Raw genomic sequence first — 12,009 nt, 5'->3', positions numbered from 1 at the left:
GCAGGGCAGAACTGCCCCACATGGGGGGCCATTCCACTGCAACTCCTGTCATCAGCAGTATTTAGGGGTTTGTAGTATGTGTGTTCTTTTTTCTAGCCTTTTGGACTTTTGATGTATCTCCAAGTTAAGATGGAGCTCAGCTATTTCCCACTTCCACCACCACCAATTTCCAGATTTGAAATACACCTGCTCCAGCCTGTTGAATGGGACTTGGTAACTTGTGCCCCCTCCTCAGTTTTAGGCACAAAACTTCTTGAGACAGTTTCTCCCATTGTGGGGCACTCCATGATGGCTTTTCTTCCTGTGAGCCTGCATCAGTCTGTCCTGTGGGCCTCTCCTGTTGGAAGGTGTGAGCAAAATGGGACTTTCAATTCTTATTTGTGATTCCCCAACCTGAGAAATCAAATAAACCCCAAGGGAGTCCAGTTTGGAAGGCCCTGGTCAGTGATGTGGATGTCAAGAGTTGTGGGATTCCTATGGATGCTGGAGAAGCCAGGGAAGACCTGTGGGCCAGTGTGGGGCTTACTGGAGCTTTAAAAGAGGGGGCAGCAAAGGAGAAGTTCTGGGGCCTTGCTGAACAAGGTATAGGGCAGATATGTTGGAGGGAGGCCAAGGCAGGGCCTGTGAGCAGAGGGCCTAGCTATGTGAAGCTATGTGAATGAGGCTTTCATTTAAAAATATGTCCAGCTGGGCAATGGTGGCTCACACCTGTAATCCTAGCTGCTCAAGAGGGAGCTACCAGGAGGATCATAGTTTGAGCTTACCCCAGGGCAAATAATTTTTGGGGCTCTATCTTGAAAAAACCCATTACAAAAAAAGGTGGTGTGGCTCAAGGTGTAGGCCCTGAATTCAAACCCTAGTACAGAGAAAGAAAGGAAAGAGAGAGAGAGAGAGAGAGAGAGAGAGAGAGAGAGAGAGAGAGAGAGAGAGAGAAAGAGAGAAAGAAAGAAAGAAAGACAGAAAGAAAGAAAAGAAAGAAAGAAAGAAAAGACATCTGGGGCTAGCAAGGTAGCTTGCACGTAGCCTGAGGGGTTTTACTTTTTATTTATTTATTCTTTTGCGACAAGGTCTGATTATGTAGCCCTCACTGCCTTCACACTTGCCATCTTCTGGCCTTTGCCTCCCAAGTCCTGCCTGGAATTACAGACGTGTATCGCCATGCCCCGTGGTTTTTACTCTTTATCTGTTCAGAAATGTATTTATCTAGGTTTGGATGAGGAGGCTGTAAAGTAAGGGAGTGGGTGTCTGGGGAGCCCCTGACCAGGGCTCATCTAGCGACGCAAGTGAGTGCCTGGAGATGGGAGGGAGGAATAGTAGATAGGGTCAGAAACCAGCCCCAGGGCCTTGTGGGCTTGGCAGTGGGAGTGCAGAAATGGCCAGGCCTGGGCTGCTGACCACTGGGGTTCACGCCACAGCCTCAGCAATGGCACAATAGTGATAGTGTCAGTGTTCTGCAGGAGTAGTGGAGGCCACTATAGATGGCTGCTCCTAGGGCTGGGAGTGTAGCTCAGTGGTGGTAGGACACTCTCCTAGCATGCATAGGAACTTGGGTTTGATTCCCCAGGGCTGCAAAAACAAAATGCAAATTAAATTGCTGCTGCTTTTTTTTTTTTGAGACAGGGTTTTGCTATGTAGCCTAGGCTGGCCTAGAGCTCGAGATCCTCTTGCCTCCCTAATGTAATGTTGGGATTACAGACATGTGTCACCATGCCCAGCCTTACATAGCTGTTCTTATTGGAAGAGCATTCACGTGAAATCCCAGGCACCATTGTGTTTTTTTGAAAACGCTTTCTATTTGTGTCCCTCCCTCAATCCTTCACCAGTCACACATTCCAGGGCCACCTCCTGTGAGTCCTTCATACCCACAGGTCTTGGCTGCCACATCGTAGGAGCCCAGCTGTACCCGCCTCATTCCTGCTGCACAGGCACAGGCCACACAAGCTGGGGAGTGTTGTTGACCCTGCTTTCTTCCCTCACTCTCACCTGGAGAGTCGCAAGCCTTTCAGCTCTCCCACCTCGGGGGAGAGAGCAGTAAGCTAGAAAAGCTCTAGAGAAGGGCAGCTAACTTGATCGGAGAAGGATGGGGCTGCCAAGTGAGGACAGACTAAAGAGATTATGGCTCTCCAATCTGGAGGGACAAAGGCCCAGTGAGCAGGAATGCGATCCAGGCTATGATGTCACTCCTGGTGGGGCAGGATGAACATGGTGCCAGGGAGCAGTGAGGACACCACTTAGACATCAAACGTAAGCCCCATTTTCTATGGGGGGTTCCCTTCCCAGACCCGACCCCTCAGGATGATGGAGAAGGGAAATAGATACAACTTCAGAGGAGACTGTGATAGCTCTCCTGGATAGAGTGGCTCTTTCCAAGGGGCTTCCAGCTCCACCTGAAGCCCTTTGAGGTTGACTTCAAAGAGCAGAGCCAGGCCCTCTTCCAGGTGGACAAGTGTCCCTGCTGGAGATAAACGTCAGCGGGTTGGCCACTTGCTGGGCACGTTTGTCCTTGCATCCATTTGCCGTAATTTGTGACAGCCTAGTGGGGACTTGGCTGAGCCCTGAGGGTCTCTACTGGTTTACACACAGGGGGAGGGAGGCAGCTCCCAACAGAAGTGGGAAGGGGAATCTGCTAGCGCCTCAGGTTACCCAAGCTGGGACCAGAGTCCAGAGTAGCCCTCTTTGGCCACTGGTCCTGCTGTTCTTGTCCCACTGGTGGCCCTTTTGGCTGTTCCATGGGGAGAAAAGGACACTGAAGGATCCTTGTCAGCTTTGGAGTTCTGATACATTTACTCCAGAAAGCTTTCTTTGGGAACCTGTCTTAGGAGTGGGCATGGAGAGGAGCCCCCTGGCTTTCCCTGCTGCCACAGGCCACTTTCAGCTGCAAGCAGCCCTCTGGTGGAGGGCTGCTGGAGAAAGGGGGCTGCAGGAAGGTCTGGGGGTGGACAGTAGTGGCCCAGTGCCAGTGCTTTGAGGGCAGGACTTCCCTGCTCACTTGGGCCTTCGGCTGTTTCCTGAAATTAGAGTCAACCTGGAAAACTCCGGGCTGGATGGGGGCTGGTGGGCCTGCAGGATCAGAGGAGCAGCAGTGTAAGTGGAAGACAGAGTGTGGGCAGAGCTCTATTCCCACTGCTCCTGGCATCCATGTGAATCTCTGCCCCCCACTGAGGCAGTCGGTGTCTCTCTGCTGGGCTGAGGTAAACCGCTGTCTGACTGTGTATCAAGGGCCCACGCTGGCCAGACGCCAGAGTTCCCGGATGGGTGAACCCTGCCAAGGCCTTAAAGACACAATAGCAAGCTTGGAGAAGGCAGGAGGAGCTCAGGGTGGTTCCAGGTGGAAGAGGAGGGGGAAGGGCAGCTACCCAGCCTTCCCCCTGGCACCTGGGCCCCACCTCCCTTACACGTTGTCCTCCCTTCTTGTGCATAAACATTAGAACTAATGATAAAGGAACTCAGAAAATCGCTCATCCTCCCAGTAGGATCTCGAGTATCCCTCCCACACTCACACACACCCCTCCTGGGAGACGTGGATTCATGAGGGGAAGGAGATTCTGCTGTGAGGGTGAGGGACGGGGCTGGGGCTGGGGATTTGGTTCCAGCCTGGAGGGGTCCCTGCAGAAGGCTCCTTGCTTCACCTTGACTTTCCTTCTTCTGCACAGCAGAGCCCACTTTTCCTTCTGGGAAGTTTGGGATCTGTGGGGGGCTTTTCCCAGAGAGAGTGTCAGTGTTAAAATGCCCTCCTGTGCCAGGTCACCCAGGAAGCTTTGCCGCAGAGAAGGTGTGACCTGAGGTGAGCCTTAGAGTCTGTTGCCTCAGAAAAGTAAGGTCAACATGCTGCCCCAGGGTCACTGGGATAATTATGTTAATTAATTTTATAAGCATATGGCTTCCAGGTCCTGGGCTTGGTTCTGGGGAGCTGCGGATGGAAAGAAATAAGGAGATAAATAAGGCAAAGCCCACAGTCTAGGAGGGAGAAATCCAGTAAACAAACAATTAGGTTCAGCATGATGAATGGTGTAATGAAGTAGGGTGGCCTGCTGTGGGCTGGGGACGGGGCTGACTGCTGCAGTGGACTTTACCCCCATCCTTCAGGGTGAGGCTGGAGCCAGCAGCTGTCCACACCTGCCAGTGGGGGGGCTTTGGAAGTTGGGGATGGGGTGAGGCTGGGGGTGAGTAAGGGTGGGGCCTAGCACCAAACCTGCCCAGGAGAGGGAGAGGGACAGACACACTTTAAAATGTTCCTTAGAAGGGCTGGCAGAGTGGCTCAAGTAGTAGAGTGCCTGCCTAGCAATTGTGAGGCCCTGAGTTCAAACCCCAGTACTAAAAAAAAAAAATCTTCCTTAGAAGACAGAGCATAGAACAGTGGTTACTAGGAGGCTTGAGGGAGAAGTCACTGTTCAAGAGATACAGAGTTTCTGTTTGGGTTGATGATAGAGGGGTTTTTTTGGCATTACTAAGGTTGGAGCTCAGGGCTTCAAGCTTGCTAGGCAGGTGCTCTACCACTTGAGCCATGCCCTAGCTCTTTTTTTTTTTTTTTTTTTACTTTAGTTTTTGCATAGGGTCTCATGTTTTTTGCCAGGGTATGAACCTCAGACCTATGCCAGGATTGTTGGTTGGGATGGGGTCTTGATAACTTTGCCCAGGCTGGCCTCAAAGTATGATCCTTCCTGATCTCTACCTGTCCAGTAACTGGAATTACAGGTGTGCACCACCATGTCTGGCCCTAAAGACGATAAATTTTAGTACTTTACCACAGGGTTTTTTTTTTTTTTTAAGTTTTTCAGAAAATATTCCTTAGGGAGCCAGGTGTGGTGGGACACATCTGTAATCCCAGCTTCTTGAGAGCCTGAAGCTAAAGAATCTTGAGTTCAGGCTTAGCCTGGACTATGTGGCAAGGTATCTCCAAAAAAAAATTTTTTTTTTTTTTTTTTTTGTGGTACTGGGGCTTGAACTCAGGGCCTTCACCTTGAGCCACTCCACTGGTCCTGTTTTTGTGAAGGGTTTTTCATTTGCCTGGGCTGGCTTTGAACCATGATCCTCTTTATCTCTGCCTCCTGAGGAGCTTTTATTACAGGTGTAAGCCACTGGACGCCCAGCTAAGTTTTGTTTTTTTTTTTTAACATTCCTTAGAAAAAAGTGGTCCAGGACTAGAGGTAGAGGTGTGGCTCAAGTGGTAGAGTGCCTGCCTAGCAAGTGTGAAGCCCCTAGTTCAAACCCCAGTATCACCAAAAAGGGAGGGAGGGAGGGAGGAAGGGAAGTCCAGAGGCTGGGATGGGGTTGGGGGGAGAGCCCTTGTTTAATATGCACGAGGCCCTGGGTTTGATCTCCAGCACTGAAAAGAAAAAAAAAAAAAAAAGAAGGCAGCCTCTGGTCATTGCATTTGGGGTGGCAGCCTCTGGTCATTGCATTTGGGGTGGCAGCCTCTGGTCATTGCATTTGGGGTGGAATAACTCCCCGTGTGGGGCTGTCCTGTAACTGCAGGGTGCATAGCAACATCGTTGGCCTTTGTCCACTAGATGCCAGCAGCACTGCCCATGTGACAACCAAAAACGTCTCCAGACACATTGCCAAATGGCCTGGGGGGAGTGACAGTTTCCCCATTGGAGAACTGCTGATGCCCTCCGCCTGGAGTCGCTGCTCACAGGAGAGACTAAGGAGGGTTGTGGGCAACAGGGAAGCAGGAGGCATTTGTCCTAGGGCTGGGGTGTGGTCTCACCTGGCAAGAAGGTGAAGGTCAGCAAATTCCGAGGGCTCCTGGAGGTGGTAGGCAGGGTTTGAAGAGCCAGAATAAGACATGCTGGGTGGATACAGGACTGAGCCTTGCTCAAATCTGGGATCCTTGCTTTGCACATCCCCCAAGGGAGGAGAGGGGGTGCTAGCTGCTGCTGTTTCCTTTCTGAAGCTGTCACCTGCAGCTGCAGCTGCTGCTGGTGCCTTCTGAGATGGCCAGGGGTGACAGACGGAATGTGTGTCTCCAGGGTGTACAGTCTCTTTCCAAGGCACTGTCAAAATGAAAACAAACAAAAAGCAGCTGGTCTGACACTTCCATCCGACATGGCAGCAGGAGCCTAGCTCTGGAGCACGGCGTTCTCACTTTTAACCTGGTCCTTTCTCTGGGCAAGTCCACTGGAAATACTTATTTTTTTCAGTGCTGGGGGTGGAATCCAGGGTCTTGAGTGTGCTAGGAAAGCACTCTACCACTGAGCTTCATTCCTAGCCCTGGTTTGGGAATATTTACTGAGTGTTGTCAGTGCCCTGCTCCAGGCTAAATGACCCTGAATCAAGCAAGTCTCTGTGTACCAAGAGTGACAAGTATAGGGACAGGGAGTGGAAAGGAGAGAGGGGAACTTCAGGGTAGCTCGCAGGTGGGAGCAGAAGAGTCCAGACCTGACCTGGCTGGTCTTCCCCCAGGCTGCTCACCTGAGATGCCCCTATGGTGATGTCCAGCTCCTCCACAGAGATTGGAGAACTGATTTGGCCATCTTCCCTGGACCTCCTGCTTTTCTGTGGTTTCCTATAGGTGGATTTGTACCACACAGTTATCCTGGGCCCTGCAGAGGGATAAGGGACCACAGTTAGCCCAGGGACATTCTTGATGTCAAGGTGGATCAGGAATTGACCATGGCAGGAGTCATCAACTGTCCCTAATCCCAGAACTGTGTTGGACTCAGGGCTCATCAGAACCAGAGAGGCGGCAGTGGAGGGTAGGGATAGCGGTGAAGAGTGTGGTGTGGGCCATAGTGTGGGACATTTAAACCACTGAGCTCACCCTGGGCCTGGAGTTTTGCGGCGTGCCCTTGTCTGTCCCTCATCTGCCCAGCATGTCCTTCACCTCTATGGTGTGTCTGATGCTCCTGCAGACGGGGGTTCTCCTGGCAACCCCCCACCCCCTGCCAGGGATCACCTACTTGGTGGGCTTGAATGACTGGGTTGGATCTCAGGGCTGTCATTCCTGGGTCCCTATGCTATGGAGCTGCTAGTCAACAGGAAGTGAGTCCAGGGTGGGAGGAGGTCATGTGCTCTCCAGGCAGGAAGTGACAGAGGGCAGCAGGTGGCTAAAGGAAGGCCCACCCACAGTGAGAGACTGGCTCTACCCATGCCCAGCTCCCTGTAGTGCCATGTTGGAGGCCTTGTACCTGACACAGCTGGACCCCCGAAGTTGGCTCCTGGGGTACCAGTGCAGGCTGCTCTTCTTCCCCCTCTTAACCTAACCTTGCATGGTCATGGGATTTACCTCAGAGAGATGCATTGTAGGTCCTGGTGGGGGAGGGGGTAGACACACGGGATGGAGGCTGAGGCAGTAAATAGGGGTCTGTTAGCCACCCCGGCTCTCTTGGCCTGCTCCCTCCCACCAGACACTTCCTCTTCCTGCTGCAGCCCTCAGGTCCCCATCTGGTGAGGACTGCAGGGGTACAGCTTCCCCAGTAGCCTCTCTATCTTCCCGGAGGCGGGTCTGCCTGTACTCCACACCACAGCCTGGGAAAGCAGCGAGGCTCCTCAGGTAGGGAACCCGGCCAGGGGAGAAGCATACCTGGGAGGACGCTGGGTTTGTTAGTTTTTTCCTGTTTGCCACCTTGGACGGTTCCTCACCAGCTAGCAATGGGCTCAGAGTTCCAGTTTTAGATTTGCAAAGAAGAAGTAGCCTTCTACTCTTCTTCAGAACTGTGAAGAGAGACCAGAACCAGTGCCTCTGAGGCTGTGTGCATGGGTGCTGAAGGCTTCTTCAGGTGACTTGGTGACTGTCCCCAAACTTAGACAGGAGGGCCCTTAACCCAGCCAGTTCACCCCACGCCTGTGTCCTCCAGATACACACAGGCTAGGGAGCTGTAGGTGCCAGGTATTCGCTGCAGCAGCAGTGGGCCCAAGTGTCCACCGCTTGCACAAATCCTGAAGCATGAGTAAACAGGAGGCAGAGCTGCATGCACTGGCATGAGGAGATGCCTAATGCACGTGCTAGGGGAAAAGCAGGTCGTAGAAAGTCTGAGTAGAGTCGTAACAGTTGTGGGGTTGGACGCATGTGTGAATGCGTATTACAGTTTTTACAACTGTAACAAGACTCAAAAGACTCACGATTGCTAAGTGTGGTGAGGAGGTGATTTTGGGGGCAGGGAGTTAAAATAGGACCTTTAATCTTTTAAAACTATTTATTTTTAGGAGATTTGAATTTTTACATGCGTCTGATTTTTAATTAATTTTTAACTGATACATAAAAATACAAATTACACATGTTAATGGGGTATCATGTGGTGTTTCAGCATCTATATTCATGTGTAATATTTAAATCAGGTTAAGCATATCTGTCTCCTTAAACACTGACCATTTATTTATGGTGAAAACATTCCAAATCCTTCTAGCCTGAGATCTGTAGTACATACAGATTATCTACAGTCACCCACTCTGCCGTACCACACCAGAGCTACTTACTCCTGTCACTTAGTACCCTTTGATCAACCTTTCCCCATCCCTGCTTCCCCCTACTTTCATAATAGAAAAAAACTGACTTAGAGAGACAGGGTGTCCGTTGGTTGAGCCTAGTGACCTCACCTTACAGGTGGGGGTGCCCTTGGAGAGCAGTGCCTTAGCTGAGGTTTCTGAGCCAGTTCTGCCTCTGGCGTTCTACTTCGTGGCCCCATGACAGTGGCAGAGTGCTGATTGCAGGGACCCTGGCCTCTTCTTGCCTCAAGTTGAACACCTTCATTCTTTTCAAGATGTCCTGGCCACTTGCTTCCAGATGGCCAAGGACAGAGTGTGCACGTACAGCAAGGAAGACCCTTGGATTCCTTACCTGCTTCCCAGGGAGACCAAGAGATCCTAAAGAGGCAGTGGCCAAGAAAGCAGTGACACGTTTAAAGACAAGTTGCATAATTCCTTATTCAATTTCTCTGGGCTAGAAGGCTCAATCCTCAGGCCCCAGGGGATGCAGCAATGTGTTGCTTTTCAAGGAAGGCATGAGAGAGCCAGTTCTCAGACCTGTGTGGGGCTTGGCTCTCCTGGGTCTGAGGAGGGGTGGTGGTGGAGCCAGGGTGCAGAGAGCTGCACTAGGCCTGGGCCCAGCGAATGCTTGTTTGGGAGGTCTCCTTTGACCTTCACGTCTTCAGAGCCCATAAGACTGGGAGGACTCTGACCACAGAAGCAAAGCCAGCCGGGGGTCCCCAGAACTTATCTGGTAGCATTGGAACCTTCTGAGGAGGGGTCCTAGTTTGAACGAGATAGAAGAGTGTTTGTTTTGAAGAAGGGCTACCGAGAAGTCTTGGACACTGAGGAGTCTTAGTGAATGAGAGTGCAGTGGGTTGTTCCTGGGGCAGTGGGACCAGGCTGACCAACCTGCTTGGCTTCTTATCCTGTGTCTTACACTGGAGTCCAAGACCCCTTAACTTCAAGGGTTAAGCCCATGACCCCTCTGATGTTGAAAGTAAACTTGTGATGCATCTGCTTGCACAGAGGTGTCCATGGACACAGGTTCCTGGACAGAGGGTACAGAACTTGCACCAGAACTTCAGAGGTCTATGATCCAGAAGAGGTGAAGACCGTGGTTCTAATCCCCCCCTGTGTAATGTTTCTTCCTCTTTCCAGGTGGAAAGCAATGACACGCCCAAAGACCCTCCAGTGACCTCCAAGTCCCCATCTATGGCCCAGGACTCAGGCCCCTCAGAACTGTTGCCCAACGGGGACTTGGAGAACCGTAGTGAGCCCCAGCCAGAAGAGGGGAGCCCCGCTGGGGGGCAGAAGGGCGGGGCCCCAGCTGAGGGAGATGGTGCAGCTGAGACCCCGACTGAAGCCTCCAGAGCAGTGGAGAATGGCTGCTGTGCACCCAAGGAGGGCCGAGGAGCCCCTGCGGAAGAGGGTGAGTCCTGGCATGAGGCTAGCCAAGCCTCCTGAGGGGCAGAGTGTAAGCTCTCTGGCAGTCCCAGGAAGATGACCTGGGGTGCGAGCTGATGGTCTGTTTGCTGGGCTCTGGCCTGGAAGCTTCAGGATGAATGCAATCTGTACCCATGTTTATTTGGCCCACATAGTACATTAAACATTTAAAAAAATTAGTTGCCAGTATTTTTAAATCAAGAAATTTCACATAAAAATCTGGAGTTTTAGCTTTCCCTGAAAAAAAAAAAGCTAGATCTGGCAACGGCGGATTTGCATCATGCCAAGGGTTGCTAGACTAGGGTAATAGGAATCCTCCCCCTTCTATCTTAGCTGGTGTGTGCCTCAGTTTCCCTCAGCCCCCACCTGGCCTGCTTACTTTTCCACATGACCTGTAGCTCTTGAGGACCACTGTGTGTGTAGCCACTGGCCTGGACATGCAAGGTGACAGATAATGCCCTGTTTGTCTTTCCTGGTGCAAAGTGCCCACACCCCCCATAGTTTGGTTGACTGTACCGGAAATTTGGTGTGATAAGGGGGCACGGGGAGGGCTGGAGGAAGGTGGCCTCTCCATCTGGGGACTTTTTGGCCCAGCCTCAGAATCCTGGAAAGTTGCCCACTTTTCTCTTTCAGGTTAAGCCAGAGATTTCAGGGCCAACCAAGCTGTAAACAAGTCAGTAATGAGGACAACTACCATTTGTACGGGGCTTCACAGTTTACACAGCACTTCCTCATACATTATCACATTGGTTCCTCCCAGGGCCCTGCCAGGTTGCTTTGCATATGTGCATTTTAATTTCAAAAAGTCTTCTTCCAAGTGTGTATGATAGAGTGAGTAAATTGATTAATTGGCATAACTTATTTTGCATGGATCCAAACCTAATATTTATGCAGAAGAGAACATTTCCAGAAAAGAGATTTCCAAACTTATTTAAAAATATCTTTCACTCGTTATTCCACAAATATTTATGATGCTCTGCTGTGTGCAAAGCACTTGCCGAGGCCCTTGGCATTTGTTGTTTTATTTACTTCTCCAAACAGTCTTATTCTGGAGGGATTATTATCCCCATCTTAAGGGAATTTTAAAAAGCTTCAGCTTATGAAGTGACTTGTTCTCAGCCTCCAAATCTGGAAGTGGCAGAGCCAGGATTTGTTAAGCTTCTCACTCTCCTTAGCTATTCTGGAATGGGGCTCAGTGCTGGTAGGTCCTGGAACTGTCCAGGCCTCCTAGTGTCTATCTCCCACTTCAGAGGAGTGAGGGTAAAGAGAAAGACACCCTCCCTCCAGTCACAGTGTCAGGTGTGCAGGAGGAGTTGCCCAGGAGCTCAGCACCCTTCCCAACCAGCTCCCTACTTCTAGGGTGGTGGGATCCCACGTGGACAGGTGCCATGCTGCTGCCCAGGTCCAGGGCAGTCCCTCCTGCCTGGCAGGATGGAGCCAGAGCTCTAAGGCTGCTTTTTGGTCTTGAGGGTTTGTTTTTAGTTTAGAAGTTCTGATTTTCTCAGGAGCTCCTTCAGTCAGCCAACAGGTGTTCGTTAAGCACCAGTTTGATGTGTTGCCTGGTGCCCTGTCGGGGACTCATCCTGAACAGAATCCTGGTTCTTGCCCCCAAGGACCTCACTATTGGCTCTGGAGACTATGCACTTTAAAATGTACAATTTTGCATGGAGATCAGTGCTCTGAGGGTAAGGAAACGTGGTGCCACCAGGCACTAGGACAAAGGAACCTAAGCTGGCACAGGCTGTTCTGCTAGAGTACATCAGATGAGGGCTGGGAAGAGAGAATGAGAATATGCCTATTCCTAGGTTGGCTCCCAGGTGGGAGGGGGCAAGGCACCCAGGAACATGACAGAAGACACCAGACTGGATTGGAGAGAGCCAGGGGAAGAGTGTGAGAGGGAGTGCACTGCAGGTGGTCAGACCAGGCCTTCATGGCTGCCTTCTTAGGAGCAACCCAGCAGGCTCTGTGATTGTTTTGGTTTTTTGTTTGTTTGTTTATTTGTTTTGTTGTACTGGGGTTTGAACTCAGGGTCTCACACTTGCTAAGAAGGTGCTCTACACTTGGGCTATTCTGCTAGCCCAGACTCTGTGATTGAAAAACTCTCTTTGCCATCTGGATTCCAGGATAGACTGGAGGGGCTAGGAGGGTGGGATGAGA

General features: G+C 51.2%; 1 protein-coding gene and 1 long non-coding RNA gene across 6 annotated transcripts in view; one reads left to right on the top strand and one right to left on the bottom strand.

Annotated features, from left to right (window-relative positions):
* Positions 1-12,009, top strand: part of Dnmt3a (DNA methyltransferase 3 alpha) — a 100,806-nt gene that overhangs the window by 44,910 nt on the left and 43,887 nt on the right. For 4 of the 5 annotated variants that reach the window (XM_020162639.2, XM_020162637.2, XM_020162642.2 and 1 more), the window contains exon 4: positions 9,568-9,838. In XM_020162639.2, the coding sequence (XP_020018228.1) occupies positions 9,568-9,838 (271 nt within the window). Of the gene's footprint in view, positions 1-5,919; positions 7,496-9,567; positions 9,839-12,009 lie in introns of those variants that run through there. The other variant, XM_074049310.1, reaches the window with a different exon arrangement.
* LOC141414772 (uncharacterized) lies at positions 3,203-7,057 on the bottom strand. The gene is made up of 4 exons (XR_012439624.1): positions 6,903-7,057; positions 6,415-6,545; positions 5,711-5,996; positions 3,203-3,910 (listed from the first exon to the last, which is right to left on the bottom strand). It is a non-coding gene; the product is annotated as an uncharacterized lncRNA (long non-coding RNA).

The sequence above is a fragment of the Castor canadensis genome, chromosome 12, assembly GCF_047511655.1.
Source record: "Castor canadensis chromosome 12, mCasCan1.hap1v2, whole genome shotgun sequence".
Classification (NCBI taxonomy): Eukaryota; Metazoa; Chordata; class Mammalia; order Rodentia; family Castoridae; genus Castor; species Castor canadensis.
Note: the sequence above shows the minus strand (reverse complement) of the source record. Positions and strands in the feature narration are given on the sequence as shown.